Source organism: Eschrichtius robustus, chromosome 19, assembly GCF_028021215.1.
Source record: "Eschrichtius robustus isolate mEscRob2 chromosome 19, mEscRob2.pri, whole genome shotgun sequence".
In the NCBI taxonomy this organism is placed as follows: domain Eukaryota; kingdom Metazoa; phylum Chordata; class Mammalia; order Artiodactyla; family Eschrichtiidae; genus Eschrichtius; species Eschrichtius robustus.
In genome coordinates this window covers 60,038,372-60,054,443 of record NC_090842.1, presented here as the reverse complement: position 1 = coordinate 60,054,443, position 16,072 = coordinate 60,038,372, and the positions used below count along the sequence as shown (strand labels likewise).

The 16,072-nt window shown below is 56.0% G+C and overlaps 1 protein-coding gene across 2 annotated transcripts in view; it reads right to left on the bottom strand.

The window, feature by feature from the left end:
- Positions 1–15,829, bottom strand: part of MARK4 (microtubule affinity regulating kinase 4) — a 29,377-nt gene extending 13,548 nt beyond the window's left edge. For both annotated transcript variants that reach the window (XM_068527518.1, XM_068527519.1), the window contains exons 1-9: positions 15,507–15,829; positions 10,775–10,975; positions 8,769–8,822; positions 8,623–8,671; positions 7,838–7,903; positions 7,687–7,757; positions 6,510–6,566; positions 3,965–4,201; positions 226–345 (exon numbers count right to left, since the gene is read on the bottom strand). In XM_068527518.1, coding sequence (XP_068383619.1) covers positions 226–345; positions 3,965–4,201; positions 6,510–6,566; positions 7,687–7,757; positions 7,838–7,903; positions 8,623–8,671; positions 8,769–8,822; positions 10,775–10,975; positions 15,507–15,557 — 906 coding nt within the window. In that variant the 5' untranslated portion in view covers positions 15,558–15,829. The remainder of the gene's footprint in view (positions 1–225; positions 346–3,964; positions 4,202–6,509; positions 6,567–7,686; positions 7,758–7,837; positions 7,904–8,622; positions 8,672–8,768; positions 8,823–10,774; positions 10,976–15,506) is intronic.
- Positions 15,830–16,072: the final 243 nt, after the last annotated feature.

The window sequence follows — 16,072 nt, the reverse complement described above, 5'->3', positions numbered from 1 at the left end:
GGTCCCTGGCACCCTGTAATCACTCTAGGAGCTCATTAGCTAATTACTGGCATGTCGGGGAGTGGGCGAGGCTGTTTGGGGGGCAGTGTCAGGACGGGCCTGGGAGCCTTTTCCTGGGCTGCCTGTCTCCCCTCACCTTCCAGCAGCAGGTCGGGCACGGGAGAGGAATAGTGCCAGCCAAGAAGGCTTCAGTGGGAGGGGTGTGGGGCTGGAGGCTTAGCTTACCTCGAGGGTACAGCGTTTCGCTGGGTTCAGCACCAAAAATCTCCGCAGGATGCTCTCACAGTCTGTTGACATGTAGAAAGGGACCCGGTACTTCCCTCTGAGGACTCGCTCTCGCAGCTCCTGGGGGGACGGGGTTACTGGGGGAGGGGGCCCGCCCCGCCTCCCCACCCGTTTTCATTACACACACACACACACACATCTTTCTCCCAATCCCCCGACAAAAGTGATAGGAGCTCCAAGTCCCAGCCCTGATGCAGTGGGAAAAACCCCACCACTTTTTCTCGACCTCGGTTCCCATCTGTAAAATGGGAACGTTGTCATAGATGCAGCAGTTTTCAAAAAAGTTTTTTTAAAAAGCGATATAACTTTTCACTCTGAGTTAATCTTACAGAAAGGGTGAGTTCTATAAGCCAGATAAGAGGGGAGGTGGGTCGATGAGTCAGCCTCTGGGGCCTTAGTTTCCGTATCTGTAAACAGGGATCACAGCACTCATTTCCCAGGCTAGGGTAGGAGTGAGTTTGTAGAAGTAAATGCCTAGCACGAGTCATGCCCAGAGCAAGTACCTTTTTTTTTTTGACCGTGCCATGTGGATTGTGGGATCTTAAGTTCCAGGACCAGGGATCGAACCTGGGCCCTCGGCAGTGAAAGCGCGGAGTCCTAACCACTGGACCGTCACGGATTCCATAAGTGTTATTTTAAAAATTAATTAATTAATTAAGTTTTGGCTGCATTGGGTCTTCGTTGCTGCGGGCGGACTTTCTCTGGTTGCGGCGAGCGGGGGCTACTCTTCGTTGCAGTGCATGGGCTTCTCATTGCGGTGGCCTCCCTTTCTTGCCGAGCACGGGCTCTAGGCGCGCGGGCCTCAGCAGTTGTGGCACGTGGGCTCAGTAGTTGTGGCTCACAGGCTCTAGAGCGCAGGCTCAGTAGTTGTGGCGCACGGGCTTAGTTGCTCCGTGGCATGTGGGATCCTCCCGGACCAGGGCATGAACCTGCGTCCCCTGCACTGGCAGGCGGAGTCCCAACCACAGCACCATCAGGGAAGTCCCCGCAAGTGCTTTTTTAATGCTAGGTTTACAAGAGGGGAGGCGAGAGGGGCATCCTGCCCCCCATCCCCCATTTGTCTTTCCAAAAAGCTATGAGGCCCTGGCAGTTTCAAAGAATGAGCACTGATTTATATGCTGACTTTTTTTTTTTTTTTAAGGGCCTTTTAGGAGGGCCCTGCCAAGGTTATGAAAGAAAAAATAAATTCCACGCTCCATGGCATGGCAGACTAGGGAGAGACCCTTCCATCCTGAAATAAGAACCGAGGTAGACAGAAAATGGAGGGCAGGGTGAATGGGGGAAGGGGTCTCTTGGGGAGGAGCCCTCTGCCAGGGCCTGGGCTGGGAGCTCCCTCCGGGGGCTTCTCCTGAAAGGGCTGGATGAGGCCTGTGCCTGGGGAGCCTGCAGATCATCACAGCCTGAAGGGTCGTGAATATTTCATAGCAATGAGGATCGCTTTCAGAGCGCTCACCCGGTGCTGGGCCGCGTTCTCAGTGCTTTACACACATGACATCTGTGTTCACAAGGATGCTGTGAAGCACGGTTATGACGCCCCGTTTTCCAGACGAGGAAACTGAGGCCCAGAGAGGTTAAGTCACTTGCTCTGGGACTGTGCAGCCACAAAGTGGCAGGGCCAGGGTTCAAAGCCAGGCAGTCAAGCCCCGGAGCCTGTGCTGTGTAACCACCACTCCACGCCGCCTCTGTCACGTGATGGTGAGAAGTAGCCATCAGGCCACTGACACCACCACCAGGGCAGCTCCCGAGCGTGACACCCTGGGCAGATGCCAGGTCCCTGTGAAGGGCTTCACACACCCAGTCTGGCTGTAAGTGTCCCCATCTTACAGGTGGGGAAACGGAGGTTCAGGAAGGGACTTGTTCAATGTCACTCAGCAAGTAAATGATAGAGCAGGGATCTGCCCCCAGCTGCATGTCTCCTTCACCCAGCAAGGCTTGGAGTGCCTGGTGGGGAAACTGGGACAACAGGAGGTGACAAGGGCCTGGGGCAGGTGAGAGGCTGGTCTGGCCCTTTGGAAAGTTCTCTTGGCTTCATGCTTGGGGCTCAGAAAGATTATTCTGTGATCTCAGCAAGTCCTCAAATCGCTGCTGTGAGGTTGGTACCTTAGGGTCCTCACTGAACACAGGTGGAGACTGAGGCTCGGCGGAGTCGGCTGCTTGGCCGATGCCACTGTGACACAGGGGTCCCCTTCCTCATCACTCAGGGCTCTGCTGGCCTGTCCTCGGCAGTGACCTCCCTGAGCCCCTGATGGCTCCTCACGGCCACATCAAGCAGGCCTGAGCACTCCTGCTGAGGAATTCCCACCCGAAATGCACCACCTGGATCCAAGCGTGAGGACACACTGTGCAGCCCAGGCTGAGGGAGGTTCTTTCTGCAAGATGACTGGCCTGAACTCATCACTGCCGTACCATGGAAGACAAAGAACGGCGGAGGGACTGTTCCAGATGAAAGGAGACTAGAGACAGGACAACAGAACGCCATGAGGGCGCCTGAGCGGATGTTGGAGCAGAAGACACGGCTGCCAAGGATATTCTCGGGATGACTGATGCAACCCGAGCATGGGCCATGGGTTAGAGGCCGGGAACACGTCAGCGCTGGATTTCCTGAGCGTGATCGTGGATGGGGAAAGGCCGCGTCTCATGAGATCCCTGCTGTATGCAGCCTTTAGGGATGAAGGGACATTGTGTCTGCAACTGACTCCCATGTGTTCCATCAGTAACGGTGATGACAGCGGTACCACAAGAATATACAGACACTCACATGGCACACGTGGCCACAGGCAATCGGAGCATCTCCTGAAAGGTACACACCTGTCCCCTGTTCTAGGCTGACAACTTCTCTGTTGACCAGCAGTGTTTCAGAACAAAAAGTTCAAAGGAAAAAAAAAATCCACCCCAACACTACAACTCACCCCACGCTTCCCACCCCCTTCCACAGAACTGGCCAGCATCTAGCGTGCTACATATTTTGCTTATTACTTTTATTTTCTGCCTGGCTCTGCTGCAAGAATGTCGGTCCATGAGAGCAGGATTTTTTGTTTGTTTGTTTAAGTGCACCATTCAACGGCTTTCAGTATATTCACCGAGTTGTTGCAACCATCACCAGAATCCGTTTTAGAACATGGCCATCACCCCCAGAAGAAACCCTGTAGCCCAACCCCCACCTCCTCCCTAGTCTTAGGCAACCACTGATCTGCCTTCCGTCTCTGTGGATTTGCCTATTCTGGACATTTCACAGAGAGGGAGCCCACAGCGGGTGGTCTTTTGTGACCAGCTCTTCCCACTTAGAGTGTTTTCAAGGATCGCCTGGGGAGCAGCATGTATGATGGCAGGGATTTCTGTCTCTTTTGTTCACCCTGTGTCAGCAAAGCTTCAAACGGAGCCTGACCCGTGGACGGTAAGCAATAACTATGTCCTGAATGAATGAGTGAGTGAGCGGGATTTGAACCCAAGCCTGCTGGCGGCCAAGCCCACACCCTGAACCCCGACACAGCCTGGTCCACTTGCGCTGGCCGTGTGGCTGGGGGGACCTGGGTCCTACCTGACCCCCGTCATGCCCTGTGAGCTCGGCCCCACCCCTCCAGCCCTCTGCAGAAGAGGTGTTTGGGGGCCCGACTGTGAGGGCCAGAGAGACCCTCCCCGGGGGGGAGTCACAGCCCCCCGTGCCAGCCCCGCCCAGCACCTTGAGGTTGTGCCCGTCGAAGGGCAGGGAGCCGCTGACGAGGGTGTACAAGATGACGCCAAGGCTCCAGATGTCCACCTCTGGCCCGTCGTACTTCTTGCCCTGGAACAGCTCCGGGGCGGCGTACGGGGGGCTCCCGCAGAACGTGTCCAGCTTCGAGCCCAGCGTGAACTCATTGCTGAAGCCAAAGTCGGCGATCTTGATGTTGGCCTCGGCGTCCAGCAAGAGGTTCTCGGCCTGCGAGGCAAGGAGAGGGCAGAGGGTGGACGTGTGCGGCGCCAGAGCCAGCTGACCTGGTCCGACTGTGGCCCTGTCCCTTATTCCCTGTGTGACCTTGGGCAGTGACTTTACCTCTCTGGGCCTAGTTTCCTCATCCATAAGATGGGGATCATCATAGCCCCCACCTCACGGGGACGTTTGAGAATTAAGTGAATTATTCCGTGCAAAGTCCTCGAACAATATTTCATGCCCAGTAAGTGCTATATAACGTTAGCTCTATTATCCCGTGTGGTCTGCAGAGCTGGAAGTCCTCAGGCAACCTCCTGCCCTTCGCAGAGCCTCAATTCACCCAGCAGAAAAAAAATGAGGACGGATCGCTCAAGACTTACAAAAATGAAAACAATCATTTTATATAATATTTATTGTGCACCTACTATGCGCCGGGCTTTTAGACTATCATTTATAAGAGTGGCTACATACAGTGGGGTTAAAGTACAGATTCTGGAAGAATCCTAGCTTCAAATCCCAGCTCCACCACTCACTCACTGCGTGACTTTGGGTGGATTACCGGCTCTCTCTGTGCCTCAGTTTCCGATGTGTAAACTGAAGGGTCATTATAGCACCTGCCTCATGGGCGGATGCAGGGTTAAGTGGAAAGTGCTTACCACAGCACATGGGACAGAGTCAGCACTCAAGAAATACTTTGTACTGTTATGAGGTTTTGTCTGTTTTTGGTGGCACGTGTTTGTTATTTGCCATTTCGTGGGGGGAGGGAACTGAGGCTCAGGGAGGCCACCTCATGCCCACAGCATGAAAGTGGCAGAGCTGGAATCCAAAAGAGGCCTGCCATCTCCACAGCCCGAGCGTGGAAGGAGCCTCCGGCATCCCGCCTCTTCCAGCTTGTTGACTACAAATTCATGCATGAATCCACCCTTCAGACTGCTGCCCGTGCCTTGCCCCGCCCAACCACCGCCCTTCCCTAGCCCAGCATCTCTGGCTTCCTCCCGGTCTCCCTACTTCCTGCTGCATTTCAGTACCACCCTTCCCCACCTCTGGCCCAACGAAGGGATAGAACCCACACAGACACACACTTCAGAGGGATCTCCCCCAAACCTCAATCTACTGGCATCTCCGTCTTGCTCAGTGGTGACACTCCCCCTCGTGGCATTTGAGGCTCCGCAGTTCAGCCCCAACCTCACTTCCGGGTTGGTCCCCGTGGTTGGTCCCCCTGGAGACTGTATCCCCAAATCCCCTTTCAGCCACTTCCAGGACCTTCCACCAGGGGGGGTGCCTCCTCCAGGTTGTTCACCATGGATGGCTCCCCGCTGGCAGGGCAAACTCAGAAGCCTCCAAGGTGCCTCCTCAGGGGGTTGTGTGGGGACATCAGGGCAGTACAGAGAGAGGGAGTGCTTCAAAACGTCTACAGCAATTTGACAGTGGAATTTTATGTTTTTTGAATCTATGAATAATCATCTTAAAAATCGGGCTTGTATTTTGCACGTCTTTCTTTTCCTTTCATTTTTACTATACTTTACCAAAGTACCTGTCCACAGTGGATTGGGCATTGAAAATACTCAAACAAACCTGGTCCTTTGCTACAGAAACCTTGAGAAGCACTTCCTTAAGTACTTAGACCAGGGCCTGGGACACAGTAGATGCTCAAGAAATCACGGTGAAGACAACAGACAACTTGATGCGCACCAGACAAATGTTTCTCTCGCTGGTCTAGGACGAGAAGTCCTGAGACAGGAGGTTCTCTCTGGGTGGGGCTGTGGAGCGGGGGCCCTGGGACAAGGAGTTGCCCCTGCTCAGCTCGGCCAGGCAGTGGGGGGAGGGTGGGGGGAGGCCCTGCTCAGTCCCTTCCCCGAGGGGCACTAGCCCTCCCAAAGGTCCTTCTCAAGTTCAAAGATGCCTGTGAATCTAAGACCCTGGAGGCTGTGTGACTCTGGGGCTCTAAGATCTCAATTCTTGAAGTTTCCTGAATGTTCTGAAGTCTCCAGAGGCTCCGGGAGTGACTAAGTTTTTATTGCATTCCAGTGACCTTGTCCGGGAGGCACATAACCGTCTGAGGCTGGTCGGGGGACACTTTGTTTCTTTTCCCTTTGTTCACTCCTCCTGCCCCCACCCCCCACCTGCTCCCCCATCAGCTGGCCTTGTTTTTGCCACAAAAGCTTGGGAAACAGTCAAGGGGCTCTGGATGCTGAGGGAGGAGCACGAAGACAAAAGGGAGGGGAATATGGTGGAGGGTACAGGGCACCCCAGGGGATGGGGGGGGGGGCGGTGCTGGGGACAAGCAGGGGTCTGTGGGCTGAGCTGGGAGGCTCACCTTCAGGTCCCTGTGTACAATGTTTTTCTGGTGACAGTAGTGCACAGCCGATACAATCTGGAGGGGAGGGGAGAGGAGGGGAGGTCAGTTACTTATGGCTCCCAAACCCCTCAGCCTCCCTCAGAGACCCCATGAACCCGCCCCTCAACTGAGCTCTGGACTCCAGGCCTCCCCAAGCACAGGTTGTGAGGCTGGTGCCCTTCCCCACCCCCCAATTCGGCCACAGCAGGAAATGATGTGGGACCTGCACAGACACACACCTCCACCCGGACACCTGGACATCCTTGCACCCAGACATTGGGACACCCTCCCAGCAAGGACATCAGCACCAAGACAACAGGGCTGGCCCCTCCTGACCTTCATGTCAAGAAACACGCATGAGAACATCGCACAGCTATAGACAGACACGCGGCCCAACATACCAGGGCTTAAGCCCCGCGCACCCAGTACAGCTGCGTGCAGCAGCTGGACAGTCCCGGACCAACACCCTCGCTCAGATCTCGTCACCCACCAAACCCTCACACCTGAACGCCCTCTTACCCATCTGGGCACCCTCACTGCCACACACTTGGACATTCACACACCTTCTTATCCACCTGGACATCCTCGCACCGTACACTCTCCTGCTCACCAACCTCTGTGCCCAGACCTGGGCATCCTCTCTGCCACACATCTGAAACCACAGGCCCTCTTACCCACACACCTGGGCACCCACATATCTGTGTGCCCTCTTACCCACAAACTTAAGATACCCACACTTGGGCCCCCCTCTCCCATACACCCCGGCTGCCACATGCACTTTTACCCACACAGCTACACACCTCTATACCTGGGCACTCACACACCTCAGCACCCTGGCACCTGTGTGCCCTCTTAGGCACACTCTTATATACGGGGCACACCTTCAAACCCACACATCTGACACTGGCACACCTGGGCACTTTCATGCCTGACCCTCTTGCCCATCCACCTGGGTACCTGCATCCCTCCATCTAGGTATCCTCACACCTGGGCATCTGCACGCCCACAGCCACCCAGCTCTCCACCTTCACCCCCACCCTGCCTTAAGCCATGCCCCCAGGTCCTTGGACAGCCCAGACCCACACCCAGCAATCAGACCCTCATCCCCAGAGACTGGGGCTCCCCTCCCAGCCCCACCGGCAGCCGTGACCCCAACCTGTCGGAACTTGGCTCGAGCTTCCTTCTCCTTCATGCGGCCGTGTGACACGAGGTAGTCAAACACTTCTCCTGCAGGGCAGAGGTCAAGCGGGGTCAGGGCGGGGAATGGGGGGGCGCAGAGAGCAGGGCGGGGAGGGGAGGAGCCTCACCAGCACTTGCATATTCCATCACCAGGTACAGCGTCTTCTCTGTCTCGATCACCTCGAAGAGCTTCACTGCAATGGCCGGGGGATGGGGGTGGGGAGTTACAAGAGAAGAGACCCCTCACCCTCCACCAGCACTTGGTACCTGCGCATGTGCTGACCATAACACCCCTTACTCAAGAACACTCGATGGCTCCCTACTGGTGGCAAGATTTTCCAAACTCCCTGGCCCCACTTTACCACCTTCTCCACTTCCGCACAAGAATGTCAGCTCTATGAGGCCAGGGGTTTGTACCTGTTTTCTTTACCGCTGTGCCCCACAGTCTGGCACATAAGCAGCCACTCAATAAATATTCACTGAGTATATATAAACAAATGGATGTATAAATGCTACGGCCGCATTCAGGCCAGGCTAAATCCTGCTTCTTTTGTAAAGACCCCACTTTCTCCACTCTGCCTAATGATAATGGCAATGACAATGGATGCTGCCGATAACAATAATCAGACCAGCTCCCACAGCTTAGCTCCGAACTAAGTGTTCTGCATGCATGACCTTACCCAGTCCTCGCAATGACCTTGAAGTAAGCCCTCTTATCACCCCCCCAGGAGGAAACTGAGGCTCAGAGAGGTTGAGTGACTCACCCAAGGTCACACAGCCAGGAAGCAGGGATACTGCTACAAAAAAACAGGTCTTTCTAATTACTATAACAGCCAGTTCTCTCCTCCCCCGACTCTCTTTTCCCAAGTGTCCTGGTTGGTATCCACCGAGCCCACTCCCTTCCCCTCCTCACCGATGTTGGGGTGGTTTAGGCCCTTCATGATACGGACTTCTCGGAACAGCTGGAAGAAAGGAAGAAAGAGAAAGATGAGGGTGGGCCGTTTCGAGGACCCTCTTCCCAACCTTGCCCCTGCCCTGTTCCCTCGCCCTGGCCCTCACCTTCTGCAGGCTGCTGGGGTTCAGCTGGGTTTTATCGATGATCTTGATGGCGACCTAGAGACGGAAGAAAGGGGGGAAAGGTCAAGGTACCACAGGCCCTCGAGCTGGGAAAGGTTCCCCCAACCCAGATCAGCCTAGGATATCCCTCCTTTGTCCCTTTTCAGAGACAGCTCTCAACCTGGGCCATTCTTAGTGGATGTGGGCTCTGAGCCTCATGACCTTTGCACATGCTGTTCTTACCATGTCCAGTGCTACCCTTACTTCTGCAGGGAAGTATATCCCCTATACCACCATGGGGCCTGGGTGGGGCGGCTCCAAGGGCCTGTGTGAGTGAGTGTGAGGGTGACTGAGACCTTGAAGGGGCCCCTCTGGGAGGGCATCTCAGACCATTCACCCATCACATCTTTGTTTTGAAGGCACAAACTGTGGAACAAGAAATAATAACCAGAGCTCACATCTACCGAGCAGTCACATGGGCCAGGCCTTGGTCTATGCGCTTTACAAATGAGAACTCTTTTAATCCTCACAACAACCCTATGAGATTATCCTCATTTTACAAATGGGGAAACCGAGGCACAGAGCTGTTCAGTCACTTGGCCAAGGTTACTTGGCTGGTAAGTTTGTGGGCTGGGATTTGAACTTATGCAGCCTGACAGAGTCAACCTCCTAAACACTTAAAATCTATAGATAGCTTTGAAAGAGCTTTGAGGTAGTCATCATGGGGGAAAAATCAGAACGTTACTGAATCCTCTTTGTACTTATCCTGAAGTTTAGTTAAGTTTTTATTTTGAATTTCACACTGGGGTACAGCACTTCAAAAGCCGTAATCCAGCTTAGGTCTTTAGTTTTCCCAAAGGGTTTTGGGGTCACCCCCCCCAATCACCCCAGATCCATTGGATTACAGAACTCTTCCCTCGGGAGGCTCTGTTCCCTTAGAAAACCCTGGAATCACGTTCAAGACCACATGAGAGGAACAATGTGCTCTTTGTGGGGGAAGAGGGTCCCTTAGCTTTCTTCATATTTTCACAAACGAGTTTTTAATCTTGTCAAGCACTTTTTATGCCAGTATTGAGATGATCATATGGTTTCTGCCCTTGAATCTGTGAATGTGGTGAAGTACATGAATAAATTGTCAATTTGAAAAGAACTGTGCATCCCTCGGATAAACCCAGCTTTGCCACCACACAGCTTTCTTTAATTGATCTGTCAGATTCTTTTCGCTAACATTTTGTTTAAGATTTTTGTACCTACATTCACATGTAAGACGGGCCCACAATTTTATGCCTTATCTGGTTTTATTGTCACCAAAGAGCACATAAAATCTGTCTGGCAGTGGAACCTCTTTTTTTAGTCTCTGGAGGTATTAGCATAAAAATGAAATGTTTGATACAATTTGCCCATAAAACCACTGGGGCCTGGTGACTTTTGTATGTATGGCACAGATAGTGTGAAGGCAGGATGAATTGCTCCAGTTACTTTCTCTAAAATTGAAAGAGGTGCAGAGGGGTCATAAACCCACCCACCATCTTTTTTTTCCCATTAAGTGTGAGTTAGATGCGTCCTCTCCCTTTCTGCAATAATGTTGCCATACTCAGTACATATACCCAGCCTGGAAGGCGAAGTGGGGAGAGTGAGACTGTGTAGATATGAATAAGCCTCTTGTGTTCTCAATCAAGATCACTGTAAGATTTGGTGGAACCAAAGTCCACCATTAAAACAGGGAGGTGGCCTAGGTTTAGATACAAAAACCATACGACTTCTTAGAAACACTACACATGGCTTGTCTGTGATCTGAGACAGCCCAACAATTTCAGGGATGCCTGAAATTGGCTCCCTTTTCCTACTTGAGCTGTTCTGGGAAAATGCGAAATGTTCTATTGTGAGAGTGAGGGAGTTATATGTGGTCACAAAGCAAAGTGAGGGCCAAGCCTGACCTCTCCCTACCTCCCACCAAGTGCGAGGGCTGCAGGATTCTGCCCCGAGCCCCGCCCTCTCCCCTCACTCACCTCCCGGCCGGTAAGGATGTGCCGGGCCAGCTTGACTTTGGCAAAGTTGCCCTTCCCGATGGTCCTCAGCAGGCGGTAGTTGCCTACATGGGGCTGCTCCTCGGGACAGGAGGCGATGGAGTTCCGGCAGCGGGCACCCAGGGAGCGGCTGGACCAGGACGGTCCCTTGTCCGAGGAGCGGCCAATGCCCAGGGTGCCATGCTGGGCGGGGGAGACGGAGCATGAGAGGTGGGCAGCGCCCATCCAATCCACCTGTGTGCTGGGGCGATTAAGTCCAGCCACAGCCACTGGTCCCCTCGTGGCACTTTTCAAACCCACGCCAGAGAGAAGGCTTTGGGTCCCCCATCTTTCTCTGCGAAAAGACACCTCCAAGAACAAAGATGCTGGGGCTCCCCCAACTCTGCAGCACCTGGGACCCCAGATATCAGGTCCCTTCTTCAGCCCTCCCTGCAATCAGTCTACCCACTCCCCCAGCTTCCTTTTCTAATTACTAGGCCCTCCATCAGCTCCAAGATATCGCATCCTAATGCTGCAGCCCTCAACCCCCAATCAACGCCGGCTCAGTGTGGACTCAACCCTCTACCCCAACCCTCACTGCCTCCAACATTCCATTTCATCCATCACCGTCCCCATCCAGCCCTCCAATTCTATGGCAAGCCCATATTTCAACACCTGACTTCCAGTTTACTGCCTGCAATGCTTTCTTCTGATCCTTACCGCCCCAAATTCTACTCCAAGCACTGTAACCAACCGTCTTTCATTTCGCCCTGACATTGTAGCCGCACATTGTTAACCTTCCTTCTGTGGGAAACTTTGTTGCTTCCTCACTGCGGTGGGCGTGCCTGTGAACCGCTCCTGCTCCCTCGACGCCCTCACCCGCTGACTCCCACGCTACACCGCGATCTGTCCCCGACGTTGTGTTCCTGCCATCCTGTCCCCCCTGGGCCTCTCTCCCCCGCAGGTCACCTGCCTGCTCCTGGCTATCCTATCCTGATTGTGAGCCCCAGGGACTGTGCCTCCCTTTTAGCGCTGGGGCCCAAGGTGTGGGTGACAGGGGCCCCAGCCAAGACGGCTCTGCTCAGACCCTGGGCTATCCCTGCGCCCTTCCCAAAGCTGGGGGTGGGACGCAGGAGGACACAGGGAGCTGAGGAAGACAGAAGGCCATGTAGGCAACGAAGAGGAGGACCCGGGCTGCTCCTTGCAGGGATCTGCCGGGCCACTTAACGGTGATGAGGATCACCATTTAATGAGCGCTGGCCATTAAGGCACCATCGTTCCCATTTTACAGGTAGGGAAACTGAGGCTCAGAGATGGGACCTGAACCCGGACAGTTTACCCCCAAGTTGATGTCTTCACCGCTGCCGTGCCACACCGTCTCACACTCCTGTCATTTTTATTAAATAGGCTTTACTATTGGCCAAATCCTGGGCATTAAAGCACCTCATCTGCATTTAATTCCTACAGTAGCCCAATGAGGGCGGCACCTGTATCCCCATATTCCAGAGGTGAAACTGAGGCTTGCAGTGAGACGGTGCCTTGTCAAGGTCACACAGTTCATTCATAAGAAGCAGAAAGGTAATGCTCCCCACAAGGGGCAGAAAGACAGCCGCCACTGCCGGAGCCCTAACCACATGCCTGCTGCCTACTGTGCCTTCACCTGACTTCCAAGGTGGGTCCAATTATGACCCGCACTCTCCACATGGGGACCCTAAGGCTGAGGGCAGGGTTAAGTACCTTGCCCAAGGTCACAGGGCAGATGGAGCAGAGTGCCTAGGATTCGAACCCGGGTCTGCTGACTCCTGAGCTCCCAGCTCTTTCCCACATCCCCCACCGGGCTGCTCACAACCCCAGGCCTCCTTCCCGGGGAGGGCAGGAAGGGAGTTGGAGATCCTGGCAGATAAGACCTCTGATTCTCACCCAGATAAGGGCTTGGAGAAGAATCCCCAGCAGGTGGTACGAGGGGAGCCAACTGGGGCTGGGCTGGCACCCCACTGAAGGCAGCCTGGCTGAGGGACCCCTGCAAGGGGCAGCTGGGGCAGTGGGTGACAAGGCCCTCAGGGGCCGGGGGCGGGAGCTAAAACTGGCTGGCACCACCAGCTGGCCTGACTCCCTCCCGCCGGCTGGTGCCCCAACACCGGGTCTGTTGCTAGGGAACCTCCAGAGAGGCTGGGTGGTGGGGGGCCTGGAACTTGGGGTCGGGGAGCATGACCCCACATGGCTGTCATCATGGTAACCAAGTGGCAGAGGAGGGGGCTATGACCTCAGATTCCAGACGGAGAGAGGTGACCCTCTGCCAGGACTGACAAGCAGGTCTTACAGACTGGAGCTGGGAGGAGAGGGGAGAATTAGCCATCCCCAAGTCCCCATGATGCACAAATCTGAACAATAAGAGGAGGAGGAAGTGCTCATACAAGCCCTGTTTTACGGATGAGGAAACTGAGGCTCAGAGAGGTGAGGTCACCTGCCTGAGGTCACACAGCTAGGGAGGGACAGACACTAGATTTGAACTTACGCGTCTTTGAAAAATCAAAGTCATAACAACAACAACAATAATAATAGCAGCTACAATAGGCCTGGCCCTGTGCATCTCACTCGCATAGTCTCTTTGGCTCCTTATAACGTCCCTAACAGGGAGGTGCTACCATCAATCCCATTCAGAGGTGAAGAAACTGAGGCTCCGAGCAGGGAGTGGGTCTGTAAGCTCAAATAACAACTAATGACAGCCCTGGGTTGAGGATCCATGGCCGTCTGACTCACATCCACAGTCACAATAGCAGCGAACATGTGTGGAGTGCATCCTATGTGTCAGGCTTTGCCCCTATCATCTCAACTAACCCTCTGAGGGACTCAAGCCATCACCCCATTTTGCAGGGCAGGAAACAGGCTCAGAAGGCGAGAGCCAGTTGCCTGAGGTCACAGTGCAAAGTGGCTGGCAGAAGCAGCACTTGAACCCAGGCCTGTGGGCTCCTTGTCACTTTCTGGAGTGACTGGGGTGGGGTGGGGGAGAGGTGGGTTTCTCATCGAAGACTCCAAATCAGAGTCTGGCCTACAGCATGATGGGTCGTGACGGCAGTGGTGGTGGTGATGGGGGATCTCTATGAGGCAGGGTCCTACAAAGTGAAGGGACAGAGACAAATCTCTCTGGTGGGGATCTGGGGTGAGGGTGGCTGAGGATTGGCAGGGACCTGGCAGAAGGCCTGGGGGAAAGGGGCAAAGACCCCAGCTGGGGAGGAGTCTGGCAATGGTTGGTGGGAGGGTCTTTTGAAGCAGTGAGAGTAACCAGAAATCAGGGAAATGGGGGGGGGGGTGTCTCTCTGGGATTGTTCCTGGCTGTGGTGTAGGGACAGGGGGGCCTGGGAATAGTGGGAAGGGTCCAAGCCATGGGACAATGGAAGTCAGGAGCCAAGGATACCTGAGCCAGGGGCCTGGGTCTTGAGGAAACTCCTAGAAGTCAAAGAAAGGGGTTTCTAGGAGCACTCCTTGGAACCAGAGAAAAGTCCAGGGGCCTGAAATCCTGAGGAAGGGGCTTCCCAGGCAAGGGGCAGATCCAAGGAATAAAGGCTGAGCCTGGTGGGGGTCAAGAGGCCTAGGAACTTGGGGAGAAAGCTCCCAGCGGACAGACCCCAAGAGAAGAGGGCTTAGAGCCAGGGCAAGACCAGAGGCTTCAAATCCAGGAGTTTTCTGTAAGAAGAATCTGGGGCCAGGCCTTGTGAGCTGGGGAAGGACTCTGAAGCTGAGGAGGGGGTTTCCCTGGGAGGCCAGACCCCTGGCAAGGAAGGGGGAGGCCCTGGGGCAGCGGAAGGGATGCGGGCCTGGAGAGCTAAGGGATGAGGTAGTATCCTGTGAGAAGGGGCCTGGCCTAGGAGTGGGGTCAAGGGGCTGGGGGCTTGGGGAGGGGGCTTGCCTGAAGTGGAGAAGTTGATACAGGGAGGATGAGGCCTGGAGTCAGACTGGTTCAGGGCCTAGAAATCCGAGACTGAGCTGGGGGCCTGGAAGCTGGAGGCCAAGGCTTCCTGGGAGAGGAAGAGACCAGAGAGGGTCTGGGGGGATCTGGGGGGACTGGAGATGCTGGGAATCCAGGGACAGCGCTGCTTGGAAGATGGGGACCAGGCCTAGAAGTGGAGAGACCTTGAACAAGCTAGAAAGGACCCTCGGCCCAGGAAAGGTGGAACCGGCTTCCTGTGAGGGGGTGCCCACAGGAGCCGGGAGGATCCCGGAGGGCCAGAAAGCTGGGAATGAGAGGACGGGGGGGATCCTGGGGAGCCCGGCACCCAGATCCAGACAGGGAAGGCCAGAGGCAGGACTGGGCCAGGCCTTCCTGGGAGAGGGCTGGGGCTGGGCCTTAGGGTCAAGAGCCCGGCAAATCCGGAAGGGGGCCCGTTGTCGGATGCGGGAGGCCTGGAGGGGAAGGGGCTTAAGAACCCGCTGGAGAAGGGAGGGGCTCCTGCAAGGCAGGGGAGGGGGCTTCCTGGAGGGAAGAGACCCGAGCGGAAGCGGTCTGCAGAGGGACAAGACAGGGGTCCCGCGAGAGGGGCGCCCCCAGGGGTCGGGCTGGGCTGAGGAGTGGGGGAGGGTCGAGAGGCCTGGAAGTCCAGGCGAGGGTCGGTGGGTGGCGAGCCAGGCCGGGCCGGGGAAATGAGGGTAGGGGCTCGCGCGGCGAGGGACACAGCAGGGCGAGGGGTCCGGCGGCCGGACCCAGCCGGGGCTCCCCAAGGGGCCGGCCCCCACTCACCGTGTCCGAGTTCCGATCGTTGCCCGGGGCCAGAGCCGTCCGCGAAGACATTTTCTCCGGGTCTCGGGGGACTGGGCGGCCGGGTCGGGGGGGGGGGGCGGGGGTCCCGGGGTCCCCTCTCTTCCCCTCCCCCCCCGCCGGCCTGGGGACGCGAGCTCAAAAGCTGGGCGCCGTGGACACCCGGGTTCGCGCCGTGGGAGAGGGGGCAGGGCGGGGCAGGGAAGGGGATGCTGAGGGTCCTAGTGGTCCCGCACAGCGGGGGCCCGGGGCGCCATGGGGGCGGCGGGCAGGCGGGGGCCGGGGAGGGGGCGCGGAGCCGGCCCGGGCGGCGGCGGAGGGAGGCGGTGGAGGGGCCGGGGAGGAAGGGACGTCAGGGGGAGGGGCGGGCAGGGCGGGGCCGCCAAGACCCCGCCCCCTGCCGCCGGCACTTAAAGGCGCAGGCCAGGGCCGGCCGGGGGCTCAGGGGGCAGAGGCAGGTCTGGGCGCGCTGAGGGGGAGCGTGTTCTCACTGGAGAGTAGAGACTCACCGGAAGAGAAGAGGGAGAAACGCCAAGGCACAGCACCAG